Here is a 17,687-nt window from a genome sequence, read left to right on the forward strand (position 1 = left end):
TGATAAGAGTGTCCGCGTTGGGTGTCCACTTCAGGTCCTGGGAGATTGTGACACCCAGAAATCTGAAGGTCTCCACAGCAGACACAATACTGTTGAGTATAGTGAGTGGGGGAGTATTGAGGGGCTCCTCCTGAAGTCCACTGTCATCTCCACAGTCTTGAGCATATTTAGCTCCAGATTGTTCTGACCACACCAGAGAGCCAGCCGTTCCACCTCCCGTCTATATTCAGACTCATCACTGTCTCGGATAAGGCCAATGACAGTTGTGTCGTCTGCAAACTTCAGGAGTTTAACAGATGGATCCTGTGAGGTGCAGTCATTAGTGTAAAGGGAGAAGAGCAGTGGGGAGAGCATGCATCCCTGGGGGGCACTGGTACTGATGCTAGAGATGATGCTCCCCAGCCTCACTTGCTGCACCCTGTCAGTCAGGAAGCTTGTGATCCACTGACAGATGGCGGGGGAGACAGTAAGCTGGGTGAGTTTGGAGGGGAGGATTTCTGGGACGATGGTGTTAAACACCGAGCTGAAGTCAACAAACAGGACCCTCACAGAAGTTCCTGGGTTGTCGAGGTGTTGTAGAATATAATGCAGTCCCATGTTGACTGCATCATCCTATGTAACAATTTGGACATGCTATACTAATGACCAAATGGATACGGGGAGAAGGCAGGAGATTGGGGCTGAGAGGGAAGTAGACCAGCATGATGAACTGGCCAAGCAGACTCGATGCACCAAGATGGACTAATTCTGCTCCTTTATCTCATGGTCTTAAGAACTGGATATGCGACTGAGCTGAACCTCAAAGGTGCAGTGAAAGAGAGGATTACTGTAACTCCTTTTCAGAAATTGACAGGGCAAAGAAGGATGATAAATCCATTTGAAGGACAGTGTTGAAACTTCAGTTAAGACCACAACTAACGTGTCAGGGATTGAAACTCAACCAGAGAAAATTTCACAAAGATGATGTGCTGCTGAATTCAGATTTGAAATAAATACCTTTAGTCACGTTGGAGAGGAAAGAAAGATTGATGATGGCATCAGAGTTTATGAGGTGGAAGGACTGGAGGGTGGGAATTGTGCAGTAGGCAGTGAAATAACAGTAACAGAAGAATAACTAGTGAAGGGAAATCACTTCTATTTCAACCAGTATGGAGCTTGAGGATGTGAAATTGGTGGTCAGTAGTTCACTGGCAATGAGGGTCAAGAACAGACGTGTGTTTTGAGAATGAGAGGAGCTTGAAAAGAAACATCAGTATAAAACCAGTACAATCGCTAAGGAAGCCGCCACTGTAAATATTATTGCTTTAAAGCAACCGTACAACAAAACTGGCTCCCAATCACAAGACCATTTATCAAACTGTGCTTTGAATGCCATTAAGTCTATTAAGCCATCTTCTCTTGGAAGATAAGTGAAAAACAAATATGTAGGTATATAAACAACATCAGGATAGCAGAGTGTCAGAGACAATGAAGATTAATGCCTGTTGTGTAAGTGATGAATATTGTATAAGTTGTTATGCAACAATCCAATATTCACTGTGGGATGAACACTGACTGAGAAAGTGTTCCTTTGCTCTTTTTAGCTTGTTGCCACAGGAACATTTATCAAATTACTAAGTGATTCCATTGGATTAGCACAGTGGAAAGACTATATCTCGATCTCTGCCAAGTAACAACTTCTAGGTAACTTCTCTCAGAATTCTGGCAGAAATAAGGGCTACTTGCTTTGCAGCATGCATAGTTCTATTCCTAAAGATTGAATAAAGACCCTTTATGAATAAGTCATTAAAACAAAGTGTAATGTAAATGTCCATTGTTACACTGTATGAGCACTCCAGAAAACACTCATTTATCAAGATCACTTACCAACCAGACTATTACAAAACTTGCACACGCCCTGATCCCATTATTTTTTCAAAATATCACCCAAAATACCCTTAAGTACTTGGCAATAATAATACATTTGTTTCAAAAGAGAATAAACACAAGTATCACTTTTCAGACAATAACAAGTTAACAGCATACTAATAGTTATTGCTCATTTTCAAAATCCTAGCTAATGAGTCTACCTGCAAAAGGCATTGCACTCAACTGTGAACTTCCCTCAGTTCAGATATAATCTACAGTGGCATGCAAAAGTTCCGGCACCCCTGGTCAAAATTTCTGTTACTGTGAATAGTTAAGTGAGTAGAAGATGAACTGATCTCCAAAAGTCATAAAGTTAAAGATGAAACATTCTTTTCAACATTTTAAGCAAGATTAGTGTATTATTTTTGTTTAGTACAATTTTAGAGTGGAAAAAAAAGGAAAGGAGCACCATGCAAAAGTTTGGGCATCCTGAGAGATTTGAGTTCTCAGATAACTTTTACCAAGGTCTCAGACCTTAATTAGCTTGTTAGGGCTATCACTTGTACACAATCATCATTAGGAAAGGCCAGGTGATGTAAATTTCAAAGCGTTATAAATACCCTGATTCCTCTAAACTTTCCCAACAATCAGCAGCCATGGGCTCCTCTAAGCAGCTGCCTAGCACTCTGAAAATTAAAATAAATGATGCCCACAAAGCAGGAGAAGGCTATAAGAAGATAGCAAAGTGTTTTCAGGTAGCTATTTCCTCAGTTCGTAATGAAATTAAGAAATAGCAGTTAACAGGAACGGTGGAGGTCAAGTTGAGGTCTGGAAGACCAAGAAAACTTTCCGAGAGCACTACTCGTAGGATTGCTAGAAAGGCAAATCAAAACCCCTGTTTGACTGCAAAAGACCTTCAGGAAGATTTAGCAGACTCTGGAGTGGTGGTGCACTGTTCTACTGTGCAGTGACACCTGCACACATATGACCTTCATGGAAGAGTCATCAGAAGAAAACCTTTCCTGCGTCCTCACCACAAAATTCAGTGTCAGAAGTTTGCAAAGGAACATCTAAACAAGCTTGATGCATTTTGGAAACAAGTCCTGTGGACTGATGAAGTTAAAATAGAACTTTTTGGCCACAATGAGCAAAGGTATGTTTGGAGAAAAAAGGGTGTAGAATTTCATGAAAAGAACACCTCTCCAATTGTTAAGCATAGGGGTGGATCGATCATGCTTTGGGCTTGTGTTGCAGCCAGTGGCACAGGGAGCATTTCACTGGTAGAAGGTGGAATGAATTAAATTACATACCAGCAAATTCTGGAAGCAAACATCACTCCGTCTGTAAAAAAAGCTGAAGACAAAAAGAGGATGGCTTCTACAACAGGATAATGATCCTAAACACACCTCAAAATCCACAATGGACTACCTCGAGGTGCAAGCTGAAGGTTTTGCCATGGCCTGTGAAGTCCCCCGACCTAAATATCATCGAAAATCTGTGGATAGACCTCAAAAGAGCAGTACATGCAAGACGGCCCAAGAATCTCACAGAACTAGACTCCTTTTGCAAGGAAGAAATGGGCGAAAATCCCCCAAGCAAGTATTCAAAGACTCTTAGCTGGCTACAGAAAGCGTTTACAAGCTGTGATACTTGCCAAAGGGGTTGTTACTAAGTACTGACCGTGCAGGGTGCCCAAACTTTTGCTTTGGGCCCTTTTCCTTTTGTGTTATTTTGAAACTGTAAAAGATGGAAATAAAAAAGTAATCTTGCTTAAAATATTAAAGAAATATTTCATCTTTAACTTTTATGCCTTTTGAAAATCAGGTCATCTTTTACTCGCTGAGCTATTCACAGTAACGGAAATTTTGACCAGGGTGCCCAAACTTTTGCATGCCAGCACGTATGTATATATTGTATACATATGCATATATTCATTCCAGAAAATTGTGCCAAACCAGCTAAAAAGCAAATAAAAAAACACCCAAACATTAGCCACGCCAAGTCCATATCCTTCCATCTATGAGCCTATGCAAACATCTCTGAAAAGCTTCAGATGTACTTGCCTCTACTGGCATACAAGGCAGCGCATGCCAGCCATCCACCACTCTCTATGAGTAAAATACTTACCCCTCATATCCCCCTTGAACCTACCCCCTCTCACCTTCAATGCATGCCATCTGGTATTAGACATTTCTACCCTGGGAAACAGAGACTCTCTGACCACTCTGCCTATGCCCGTCATAATTTTGTAAACCTCTGTCAGATTCCCCCTCAGCTTCCACTGCTTCAGAGAGAACAAGCCAAGTCTGTCCAGCCTCTCTATCAGATCCCACCGCCCCCCCCCCCCCAAGCCTACATCACTCCAGAGAAAATAACACAAATTTGTTCAGCCTCTTGTGATAGCACATGCCCTCTAAACCAGGCAACATCCTGGTAAGCCTCTTCTGCACCCTCTCCAAAGAAACTAATTCTAACAAACTGAACAAGAATTTACACTGTGCTTTACTCAATACTTTATCAAAGCCTCACTATGTAGAAGGAAATTATATCACACAATATCCACCTGCTGAAATTTCCATATCACAATCACTTTTAAAAGAAAGGGGGAAATCTGTTACAGGGGTTAAGCAGCATTGTTTGAGGGAAAGGAACTGTCAACATTTGGGTCTTCAGGACTTGCCCTCCACAGGCACTGCTTGACACCCTAACTTCCTTCTGTGTCTTTTCAGCTGCAAATTCTAAAACCAGCAGTCTCTTATATTCCCTATAAGAAGAAATTGCCCTGCCAATTATTGCATCAGTTTACTTCAGATTCAACTGTCCCTCTCTAATCCACTTCAAAGCCTGACACCCATAACTCCTGAATCAAAATGACTCTCTCCCTCAGCCTTGAGTATACTTAATGACAGCCTCCACAGCTCATGGGGTTGAGAATTAACAAGACTCACAATTACCAGAGAAGAAAATCCTCATCTTAAATGGGTGATACTTTTATCTTCACATTATCCCATCTAATTCTATATTTCAAACGTGCCAAGACAAAACATTCTGACCCCACTTATCCTGCTAAGTCCTCTCAGAACCTTATGTTTCAGTAAGTTCACCTGTCTCGTTGCTATGATCTCTACTCTAGACTCAATGTGCTCCACCTTTCCTCATATAACTCCTTCATACCATGAATTACTTAAAATAAAACAAAACTCCTCTGAAAGAACATATACAGGAAAGGAACCTTCATCTCCTTCTAACCTGAATACAAGCACTGCATCTCAGGCATTACCTACCATCAGTTCCCAGGCTGTGGGAGTCCTGGTGAGTGTGAATGCTGTCATCAGACTGCACTTGCTTGATCACAAACTGTCACCAACACAATAAGAACTGTTCTGAAGGTCGAAGACAGCAGACGTCACCCGAGCTATCACATTACTTAATACCAGAGAGCATTGCATTCCTACTGGATGAAAGGAGTTTGGTGCAGGCAAGTTAAACATATACAACAGCCTACACATAACTAACAGGTAGAGTGACATTGTGGGTGTAGTCATGAGTTGTTATGCTTGCATGTGCAAAGCAAAATTAAATGCTGCTGGTGTAAGCTTCTGACGTAATAACCTGTTTTTCCAAAACAGCTGCTAAAAATCATGAACCAAAGCATCAAGAACTGTCTATTATGTTTCTGTAGATTTTAGCAAATTGTTAGCTCTTACCATGCACTGTTACTGATTTTAAAATGATTCAATAAAGTAGCTTAATTCTTATCAAAAGCCTGTTAAATACCAGTTGCTGAAAGACAACCGCTCCCTGATTGTTCAGCATAAGACTAAAGTTGCTTTGTGAGAAACTCTGCCCACTGATCTTACTCAATAAGACAGCGTCTTGCATAACACAGTAAACCAATAATTTATTACCGGAAATAGTTAAGAAAATAATGTGGCTTTGTGAATCTGTGCTGAAAAGTATGCTTCTGCTTTCAAATTATTATGATAACTTATTGCGACTTAATTATTGCTTTTGCCTCCAGTTTAATTAGCAGGGTATGTCCAATGAAGAAAGTTGGGTCTATAAACCAATTTAAATCCATACTTCCAAGTACAATTAAATGTTTAACACATCATGATTTGATAAACAGGCATTATCAAAATTTTATTCACACATCTATAAAGCACAAAAATTAGTGCATCCAATTTCATGCTGAACAGCCACATTAAGTAGGTTTTCATGCTGAATACACTACATACTGGAATCACAATGAAATGCTCTCACTCCAAAATCATATTGACAACAATAATATTAAATTTTGGAAGAAGTATGCTTTATATCTATTATACAACACAAGTAATGCAACTTATGTGAACTTACTGTACTTATATTAAGAACCTTTTCTTATTGAACTCTGAAAAATCCAGAGGAAAAGATAGAGTCACTTACTGTTGAGTAAATGGAGGATGTGCTGGAGACCAGAGATAGAGATGATCCATGAACTGCAACAAGATTAATAGACCAAAAGAGAAAGAAAAACAGAAAAGTCAGGTCAGGCCAAGTCTTTGTGAAAAACATTTCATCCCAACAGCTCTTGTGTAATGAACCATTGTAGTTAATAATGTGCTTATCTTTCACTTAAGTGAACAGGAATATTTCTCGTCTGGCCTTTTCAATTGCAAATATGGACCTATGCAGAAGCAGAACCGACCGTGACTGTTAACTGGTTTATAAATGGTACGTGTATCAAGATACTTTGCTTTGCATACTATCCATACAGATCATTTCAAATCATAAGTACATCAAGGTGGTACAAGGAAAAGCAACACAGAATACAAAATATACTGTTACAGGTGTAGAGGAGGTGCAGTGCAGGTAGACATAAAGATGTAAGGGCTATGATGAGGTAAAATGTGAGGTCAAGAGTTCATCTTTATTGTACAAGAGTTCCGTTTAAGTATCTTATAAGAGTGGGCAAAGCCAGGTATTATGTGCTTTCAAGCTTTTGTATCTCCTGCTTGATGGAAGGAGGAAGAAGAGGGAATGTCTCAGGTGAGTGGGACCTTTAATAATGTTGCTGCTTTCCTGAGGCAGTAAGAAGTGCAGATAAGATTTCTTGAAGGGAGGGTTGGTTTTCACGATGGATTGAGCCGTGTCCACAACTCTGCAATTTCTTGCAACCTTAGGCAGAGAGGTTGCCATACCAAGCTGTAATGTAGTCAGATACGAAGGTTTTTATGAGCTATCAATAAAAGCCGATTAGGTTCAATGGATACATGCTAAATTTTCTTAACCTTCTGAAAATAAAGATGCTGGTGAGCTTTCTTGACCCAATACATCTGCATGATTGACTGGGACAAACTACTGGTGAGGTTTATACCTAGAAGGTCGTCACTCTCAAACATCTCCGTATAATCTTGCAAATTATGAGGACATATAAAGAAAATAATGGCTGCAAGTTGCTCATAATGATCATCAGGGGCAAGAGATACAATTTGGTTGGGGGGGGGGATAAAATAAGGAGAACCTCCTGAGTGGGAATTGTAAAGAGCGTTAAAGAGACTGCAAGTGCTGAAATCTGGAACAAAAACAGTATGCTGGATCCAACAGCACTTATAATGTAAACTATCAATACTTGCAGCATGCCATATCAAAATTGAAGAGAATCGCTTTTGAACAATCATCCCAGCACAGAATGATATCCAAATAATAGTTACCCAGATGCTCTTTTTAACACAGCTTCTTGGACTTCTCTGTTCTGTCACTCCATCATTGGAATGCCTTTAGCTGACAAAGTATGGTTATTCCATGTCCAGCTCCTCTATCTGTATATCTTAGACAGCTTGCCAAAATGACCCTTTGCCTCTACAACAGGAGTCTGCAGCCTGGGGTTCATGGACTCCTCAGTTAATGGTAGAAAAGGTTGGGGACTCCTGCTCTAGAATAAATGCAATTCAAAGCTTGCCTTTTAAGGTTTACTTGCTTCAATGAAGTCCTCGTCTATTCTAATTGAGCATAGGGCACAGTATGTTTGCATTTGTTTACAAATCAGCTATTAGCATTCTGGTAAAACCATCCAGAAGCAGTAGTGATGTTGTGCATCACTAACTGAATTCCTGCAATACATTCCTCCTGAGTAATTTACCATTGTTAACTTCAGAAATTTAAAAAAAACTTGACAAGCAATATTCCCAAAGCTCAAGAAGCTACATCAAAGGACTACAGAGATGTAGACACTGGAAAGGTTGCAAATCTGTGCTGAGCTGGTGAACTTTGCAGGAGAACAGCATTCAACTTTAATACTTTAGGTATATTCAGCTTTAATACTACTGACTCATGTCATGAAATGTATTGTTTTGCAGCAACAGTATAATGCAATGCACAGAAATACCTGTAAATTAGAATTATATATGTATTTAAATAATCAAATTAAACAAGTAGTGCAAAAAAGAGAGGAACAAATTGTGAGGTAGCGTTCATAGGTTAGTTCAATGTCTTGAAAAATGTGATGGAGAGGAAGAACTTGTTCCTAAAATGTTGAGTCTGTGTCTTCAGGCTCCTGCGCCTCCTTCCTGATTGTAGCAATGAGAAGAGGACATGTCCTGGGTGAAAGGATGCCACTTTTTTGAGGCATCACCTTTTGAAGATGTCCTCAATGTTAGTGCTCATGATGGAGATGGCTGAGTTTGCGTTCTGCAGATTTTTCAAATCCTGTACAGTAGCCCCTCTGTGCTAGAGAGTGATGCACCCAGTTAGTATGCTCTGATGGAACATCTGTAGAAATTTGCTAGAGTCTTTGGTGACATACCAAGTCTCCTCAAATTCCTAATAAACCATAGCCGCTGTCTTTGTAACTACTGGGCTCAGGATAGATCCTCAGAGATATTGACACCTAGGAACGTGGAACTGTTCACCCTTTCTTCACTGGTGCACTTCACAAGAACGATGGCTACATTTAAAATGATTTTTGTTTTGAAGGGTCCTTTGAATAAATTCAAAGGGTTTTCCAGGAATAGTTAATTTTAGTTAACACGTACAAACAAGCTGGATGAACTCAGCAGGTCGGGCAGCATCCGTTGACAGGAGCAGTCAACGTTTCGGGCTGAGACCCTTCGTCAGGACTAAAGAAGGAGGGGGCAGGGGCCTTATAAAGAAGGTAAGGGGAGGGTGGAATGTGCCAGGTGAAAAACCAATCAGAGGAATGATCAAGGGGTGGGGGAGGGGAAGCAGAGAGGGGATAGGCAGGAGAGGTGAAGAAAGAATCTAAGGGAATCTAAAGGAATCTCCTGCTTCCCCTCCTCCACCCCTTGATTTTTCCTCTGATTGGTTTTTCACCTGGCACAGTCCACACTCCCCCCTCCTTCTTTAAAGGGCCCCTGCCCCCTCCTTCTTCAGTCCTGACGAAGAGTCTCGGCCCGAAATGTTGACTGCTCCTTCCAACGGATGCTGCCCGACCTGCTGAGTTCATCCAGCTTGTTTGTACGTGTTGATTTAACCGCAGCATCTGCAGTGTACTTTGTGTTAATTTTAGTTGTTTTTTTCCTGTAACATTATCAGACAGAATCATTTAAAACAAATAAAATTTCCCTCATTCCTTAGGAAGATTGCGTTGTTTCACATTTGAGGTGACCTAACTGAGTACATTAAAGGAATGCTAATCAAGCCTACGTCAGCACAACAAGGAAAGGGAAGTTGGTTTATAATAAACAATGTGTAACAATAAGCAAATTTTAAGATCAACCACATTTTTTGAACATGTTAAGTGAAGTATTTTTAACTTTGCGGTGGAAGAATAATAACCATCAAGCCATGAGTCACCTCAAGCATGCAAGTAGCATAATAATGTGTAGTTTTGTTTTGTTTTTGTGTTACCTGGGCATCATTCTCTTGTCCCATCAAGACAGGTGAACAGTTGGGTATCCTTTGGACTTCACAAGAATAAGGGGTCTTTAGAAGAATGAGGGATGACCTTATTAAAACACAAAAGATCCTAGTGGTCATGATGGATTCTGATCAATGTTTTTGATGTGAAGTGTCCTCTTTCCCCCACAGATGCTGTTCAACTCTCTGAATTCCTCCAACAGGTTGATTGTTGTTCAGGAGTTCAGCACCTGCAATTGTGTCTCCATGATAGGGAAGATGTTGATACAATTTTATTAGCAAGAGAGTTTTGAACAAGGGGACATAGTTAAAAGATTAGGAGCTGTTCATTTAAAAGATGCTGCGTAGAAATTTCTTTTCACAAAGATTAGAGAATCTCTGAAGTTCTCTACCCCACATTACATAGGCCAGATTATTCAAAATATTTAAGGTGCAGGTTGATAAATTTTTGAAAGATTGTAGAATTGAGGGCGAAAGGAACCAGCATAGAAAGGCAATTTAGGTCACCATGGACCAGCCACGATCACATTGATTAACAAGGCAGACTTTAGGGCCTTGGTGGCCTACTCCTGCTCCTATTTTATTTGGTGTTCTTCTGTTCCGTGTCCCCATGACCATGCATAATGGCTGCCAAAGCAAGCTACAGGCAAAACAAATCCATTCTGTGGCCCATGTTGTCACTCCATTCTTCGTTTGCTATAAAGCCATGGGACTGAGAAGCCACCCCAATGCCACTACTTTGACCTTTGAACATCTCCAAATATAAATTAGTTGAAACTCAATTTAGCCTAGGTCAGAAAGAAAATTGTACTTATTTTTGGCATTGTCACATCTGTACAATGTACTGTGTATGTTAATCAAAATGGCTTCTTTGTATGATAAGTGCTTTCTCTCGCAGTTGTTTAGCTTTAGACTTGCTGATATCAGGATTGTATTCATTTGTTGACCAATGGGGAATGTTATTCTGTCTTGAGGGTCTGGGAGCGGGGGGTTTTGCGGTCTTTTCAGGGGAGTCGGGAAGAAGACGCCGAGGAAGGTGGACGTGCGCTGCACTGCTCGGTCAACCACCCAGGTGGTCCCGGGTGCGAGGACGTGGAGGTCGGAGGAAAGTGACGAGGGGTCGAATGGTTTGATGGTTGAGCTCCAACAATGTGCACTAAACTGACTGAACTCTGATAAGTTGGTGCCTTTTATTTTCTTTTCCTTCATATATATTGTATTGCATAGTACTATTTTAGTTTTAGTAAAATCTTTAAAGTGTATTCCATAACGGTATCTGGTGTGAGTTTGATATGTGCGCGAGGCATAAACTTGATTCCCACAGCACCTGCGTGTATGGGAGGTGGGGTTGGTGAGTGGCTGGATCTCCTTTTCCCCTAGACATATACCAGCCTGTTGGGTAAGTGTTACACATCCTTCAGGAGATTCAACCAGTGAAGAAGAATTGTTATTTATCCTAAAACTTTTCCTCTGGTGTGGAACTCCCCCAAATGCTATCAACAATAGTGGAGAAGTCAAAAATGATCTCTTCTATGATACTCATCATCACTAGTCTGAGAAATGACAGGACTTAATCACTCACAGAACAACCAGCTTTTACTAACAGTGCCACTGAAATGGATTAGAAGTTTGGCCTCACTGAAATCAACAGCCTCAGACACTGTCACATGTGAGTCAGAACAGCTTTGCCCATTGCTTGTAGGATCATTCTAAATTCCTACTGATGACATCTGCCATATCTCAGTGCCTAGTGCTTGCTCACTGCTCCATTACGCAAGTCTCCCAAGCACTAGGCTCCATGCTCAAGGGCAGAAATTTAGCCCTCAGGAGCAGCCACCAGAATTTCCTTGTATTGCACGCTTTCTCCAGTTTACATGTTCATACTCGTTGCAGAAAGTTCTTCTGCCAGAGCACCAGGCTCTTGCCCTGGAAGGTCCCTGCGGCTCTGTTCCATGAAGAACGCCTCTCCTTCCTAAGCATGTCTGGCTTCCCTTGACAACAGAATGCATGATCTCATTCCTTTATCCCTCCAACTCATGCAATGGCTATTCACTCCCCAGCAACACACCCAGTTGCTGGAAGAGTTCCTCATCTGTGGTGGGAGGTTCCTTTAAAGATCGGGTGCGATGTTACAGCTGCATGGCTAAATGCTGTCCCTAATGAGAACTTGAAAGAAATTGGCAGACACCATGTACTAGAAGTGACAAAAGTGCCAAGCCATCAAACAATGATGTTCTGCAAACCGCAACATTGAAGACATTGCAATTTGGAATTTTAAATTAACGCAGGAAATGTGCAAAGCCCTGACAGTGTTTAAGCTTCTAACGTTTGAAGTTCAACTACAACTGGCAGCAATAATACCTGAATTATTCAGCCTGTGGACACTGTGAGAACATTACTGAGCCACCATTGCTCATTTGGGGAATGATTGCAGGAAGTTAGTCAAAAGGAGAATCTTCAATGAGACCGCACACTGCTTCATCAGAAGGTTGCTCAAAATCACTGGCGAAGCACTGTAATGTCAGTGTTGTAATTTTGTAAAATGAGTTTACCTTTAAAAGCTGTAAATTAATTGTTTAATGAGAAGGAATAGTTGGTCAAAATGTCAAATTAAAACTTGCCTGGAAATTCAATTCCAAGACAGAACCTACTTCTTAGTATTTCATTGTATGCTTTGACAAATATTTATTAAATTTTATTTCAGTTTTTCAACCATTATACAGCTGAAAAATTATTTTCTTCCAGAAGGCAGTGAAGTGGATGAGACATTGGCTTTATGGGAGAAGCCAAAGAGTGGTAGTAGATAGTTGCCTCTTTTACTGGAGGTCTGTCACTAGTGGTGTGCTCGGTGCTGGGTCTATTGTTGTCTGTCATCTACATCAGTGATCTGGATGGCAATGTGGAATAGCAAATTTGCAAATGATATCAAGATTGGAGGTGTAGTGGACAGCGAGGAATACTCTCTGAGCTTGCAGCAGGATCTGGGCCTGCTGGAAAAATGGTCTGAAAAATAGCCAATGGAATTTAACGCAGACAAGAGTGAGATTTTGCACTTTGGTAGACCAACAAGGGTAGGTCCTACAGAATGAACAGTAGGGCACTGAGGTGTGCTGCAGAAGAAAGGGAACTGGGAATACAGGTCCATAATTCGTTGAAAGTGACATCACAGGTAGATAGGGTCGTAAGGAAAACCTTTGGCACATTGGCCTTCATAAATCAAAGTACTGAGTACAGGATGTTATGCTGAAGTTGTATAAGACATTGGTGAGACCTAACTTGGAGTATTGTGTGTAATTTTGGTCACCTACCTACAGGAAAGGTGTAAGTAAGGTTGAAAGAGTACAGAAAACAATTACAAGGATGTTGCCAGGACTGGATGACCTGAGTTCTAAAGAAAGACTGAATAGGTTAGGACATTATTCCTTGGAACATAGAAGGTTGAGGGAAGATTTGATAAGAGATATACAGAGGTATAGATAGGGTAAACACTAGCAGGCATTGTCTACTGAGGTTGGGTGGAACTACAATCAGAGATCATGGGTTAAGGGTGAAAGGTGAAAAGATTAATGGGAACATGAGGGAAACTTCTTTATTCAGAGGGTTGTGAGAGTATGGGACAAGCTGCTAGTGCCAGTGGTGCATGAAAGCTCAATTTCAACATTTAAGTAAAGTTTGGATGGTACGTGGATGGTAGGTTCATGGAAGGCTATGATCCTGGTGCAGGTTGATGAAAGTAGACAGTTTAAATGGTTCAGCATGGACCAGATGGGCTGAAGCGCCAGTTTCTGTGTTTTACGTTTTGTATGACTCTGTGACAACGTATAGTAACAAGCATTTCCGATTGTTATCTTACGCATTAGAAAATCCACCACACCTTCAGGCATGAGTCATGCATGCTTTCCGACGTACAGGATGACACCATTCCCTTGTGCCACCCTCCGGACTTTCACTAACCCCAACCACTTTACTTGATCTCATCCTAGAACCCATGATCGACCTGTTTCGCAGGTTCAAACAGCCATCCACACACCAAGATTTCTCCCACCAACCATCCATCATGGCTGGAGACACAAGAGTCTCAACATGTTGGAAAGTGAACTCAACAGGTTGAGCAGCAGCTTTAAGGTCAAAAGAATGCTTGATACTTCAAGTAGAAACCAATACACTATGATGCAGGGTTTTGACCTGAAATGTTGACAACTCCTCTCCATCACGCATGGTCAGGCTCCTTTCAATGGCAATCAACTCTCCAGTCCTCATCCATCTCTCAGACCTAGACTCCTGAGACCCATACCTGAGGCACAGTGGTCCAAATAAAATTCTAGCCACTGACTATCCTGATCCCATTTTCCAGTCATAATGTGGATGACACACTGGGCATTGCCCTATCATTTTCACTCTGGGCTCTCAGGCGTAGCTGACGTTTTCATCACCGGGTAAAGATCCTCACACTCCCTGTCCAAAAGTACAACAATGTCTTCACAAAACAAGCTGCGGTAGAATAAGGCATCAGATTGTCAGTTTTCTCCCAAGGATAATTCAGGAGGTATATCATGTCTTATTAAGAGCTTTTTGGGTGGCAGGATGGAAATGCGTCTCTATCAAAGGAAGTGCAAGGCACTCCGTTCCTGTACTAGTCCACAGATCACCCTAGGGAAAGGTGTAGCACCTGCTTGGCCCCCGATCAGGGTCATGTGAAGCCAAGGATGCAGGTGGTGGATGGTCGTATGAGCAGCTGGTCCATATCACAAGTGCTGGTTCTGTGCCCACTAACACCAGACAGACAGTCTCTGAAGAGTATTGATAATGGCTTAGATCACTCGCCTTGTAAAAACACCGCCCAGAAGGCGGCAATGGCTAATTACTTCTGCAGAAAAATTTGCCAAGAGCAATCATGGTCATGAGACCATGATCACCTATGTAAGAAGAATCTGCAATCGATACTTTCATGTTATATATATGCAACCAGGTGACCGTTGAATTGTTAAAGTGCACTGATGTATCTCCATTGGTAATGCTAAATAGCTGCCTGTGCCTTTAAGAGAAAACAATTATGTCATTTTGCATTGATGGAGCAGAACAAAGAGTTACCATGTTCTAGAAAGGCATGGTGAGGAAAGATATTTGCAAGTAAAATTGATCGAATAGCGTGATTGTGAAGCTCCTTAATCAGCCTACTAGCATGATCAAAAAGAACTCATTTCAAGATCTAGTCCATATGTGTTTGAAAGTTAAGCATGTGTGTGTCAAATAATTGCCACTATCATATTGGTTCTGTATACTTTGTTTTAGTTATTTTCATACTGCATACGTAAAAAGGGAGTGGTCTGAAGTTAAGCTGAGATTGTAATAGTGGGAACTTCTTTAAAAATTTATTTCGTCATTTTCATTTTGATACCCTCTTTCTGCAATGAAACTTCTAAAATAGATAAAAGGAATTTAAGACCCGAAAAAGTATTCGTTGTTCTGTGTGTGTATTTTTCCCCAGGCTGCAAAATATAGAAAAAGGAAGAAAGTAAAATACTGAGAAATTCAAATAGAACTTTACCAACTCAGAATTTCCCTAGCTCTCCATCGTGTTAGTAAAGAAAGCCAGGGTACCTGCCCCAGGTCATTTCTGGCTCCTACCAATCCAGTTGTTCAGACAGGACTTCGAAGCCCCAGCCTGAGGACAGCATGACTTCACATACATAAATCTTTCAGTGAGGTATGTCAGGGTACTTGCAATGTTTTCACAGGTCAAAAGTCTACAGAAGGTAGGTCTTTAAAACATCCTGCAGTTGTTTCTTTTTTGCTGGCCTAAATATTCACTATTTATTACACTTAAAGTGATGAACTGAATTTGAAATGAATATCAATGTACACCACCACATTAAAGAACAGTTATTATGCTTCAATCAGCAGGTTCTGAACTAGTGTGGAAACCCTCACTCACAACGCTGAACTAATTCTACAACTTACAGACTCACTTCAAGGACTCTGCAACTCGTTATCAGTTTGTTTGTTTATTGATCTATCCAACTTTTTCAAATTTTCACAAGTTATCTTCTTTTACACATTGGTTGTTTGTGTATTTTTAGTTCGTCATAAATTATATTGCAATTCTTTATTTTCCTGTGCAAGCCTGCAAGAAAATGGGTCTCCAGGTCGTATATGGTTACCTGTACGTACTTCGATAATAAATTTACCTTGAATTTGCTATTCCAAAAAAACGCTTTCACTGACCGTACTCACTGATAAAGACATCCATTGTTCTGAAACGCTAGCTTTCCTTAGTATAAAATACATTGCCATAGTTGCTAACCTTCCTCGAATCCATCCCGGAATGATCCAGAGCGGCTCATTGTCCTGTGCTTCTCATCCAATGACATGGAACTGTTCCGAAATCTGGAATCGCTGTACGGATCATGTGACCCATCCTGATTGGATACGCTGTGACATCGTAGCATGCTGGGGTTGGAGAGGCTCATTTGGGCGGCAGTGGTTGGACTTGCTGTTGATAAGAAAAGTCTACTTATGACACTGACCAACAGTAAAAACATTAACCCTGTACTCCATTATGTAAAGTCTCCTCTCAAAAATATGCAATGAGTATGGAATATATCCCACTGGAATTACTGTTTTAATTTTGAGGTTTGTTTAAAATGGATATATCATGAGCCTCAACATCCTGGCTTCTGTTTCCTCACACTGCTCTTTCGTTCATCACAAGGAAACCACTACACCCTGTGGACGCCCACATAGTTCCAGGGAGAATGTGCGAAGTCCACACACAGTGGGGGCCATGCTTTCTTCTTGCTGCTGCCATTGGGAAGGAGGAAGAGAAGCCTTAGGGATCACACCACCATATTCAAGAACAGTTATTATACTTCAACCATCTGGCTCCTGAACCAGCGAAGATAATTTCATTCACCTCAACTCAGAACTGACTCCACAAATATGGACATACTTTCAAGGGCTCTACAATTCATGTTCTCAACGTTGTTTATTTATTTGCGTAGTTTATTTTCTTTTACACATTGGTTGTTTGTCTTTGTTTGTGGGTAGTTTTTCTATTGTAGTTCCCTGTTGTACTCAGAATGCTTGTAAGAAAAGGTGACATACTGTATACATACTTGTGAGAATAAATTTACTTTGATCCCTGATCTCTGGCACTTTGAGGCCATAGAGGGCAGTATAGTGGCACAAGTAGCGCTAATGCCTCAGAGCGACAGACCTGGGTTCAAACCTGACTTCTGGCTGTTTATGTGGAGTTTGCAGATTCTCCCTGGGGCTGAGTGGGTGCTCTGGTTTCCTCTTGCAAAGACTTGCGGACTGGTAGGTTAATTGCCCCTGGTGTGTAGTGAGTGGTAATATCTGGGGTCTATTGATAAAGTAGAGCAAGAATGGGATCAATGTATAATTAGATGAAATAGGCAGTTGACAGTTAGCAGAGACTCAGTGGGCCAAATGGTCTGTTTCTGCTCTGCATTTCTCTGTGACTTCATTTTTACTGTTTTGTGAACCATTTAATCCACTTCATTCTCAACAACACCCTTTAATCTGCTAAATTCCAGTGATTTAAATGCCTCAGGAAAATATGCAAGAGCCAACTTTCTTGTCAATTCTTCCTATTCAAGCATCAGGCATTTTCTTTTCCAGACATTCAGCATCTCATAAATCCAGCATTAAGTTATTGAAATCCTCGCAGACCAAAGGATTATGGTAAATGTGGTAAGAGATGTTAGTCTATATTTCCATTGAAACTCTTACTTACCTAGTTGGGAAAAGTTAAACCTTGTTCCAGAGGGTGAGGTGATACTACATCCTGGAGAAAATGGTGAATTGTTGCTGTTATCCTGCAGTCCCCCTGCAGAGTGCGAACGCAGCCACTCTTTAGTTTCGTCATTACCTCGTGGTTGAGATGAAGGAGTATACCTATGGAAACATCAACCATCAGCATAAAATCCCGCATTAGGACTAAGGCAGGAGCTAATATA

General features: G+C 41.0%; 1 protein-coding gene across 2 annotated transcripts in view; it reads right to left on the reverse strand.

The window, feature by feature from the left end:
• Positions 1–17,687, reverse strand: part of nav2a (neuron navigator 2a) — a 498,795-nt gene that overhangs the window by 76,789 nt on the left and 404,319 nt on the right. For both annotated transcript variants that reach the window (XM_059976038.1, XM_059976039.1), the window contains 3 exons: positions 17,465–17,625; positions 16,013–16,201; positions 6,277–6,329 (listed from right to left, as the gene is read on the reverse strand). In XM_059976038.1, coding sequence (XP_059832021.1) covers positions 6,277–6,329; positions 16,013–16,201; positions 17,465–17,625 — 403 coding nt within the window. The remainder of the gene's footprint in view (positions 1–6,276; positions 6,330–16,012; positions 16,202–17,464; positions 17,626–17,687) is intronic.

Source organism: Hypanus sabinus, chromosome 7 (genome assembly GCF_030144855.1).
Source record: "Hypanus sabinus isolate sHypSab1 chromosome 7, sHypSab1.hap1, whole genome shotgun sequence".
NCBI lineage: Eukaryota > Metazoa > Chordata > Chondrichthyes > Myliobatiformes > Dasyatidae > Hypanus > Hypanus sabinus.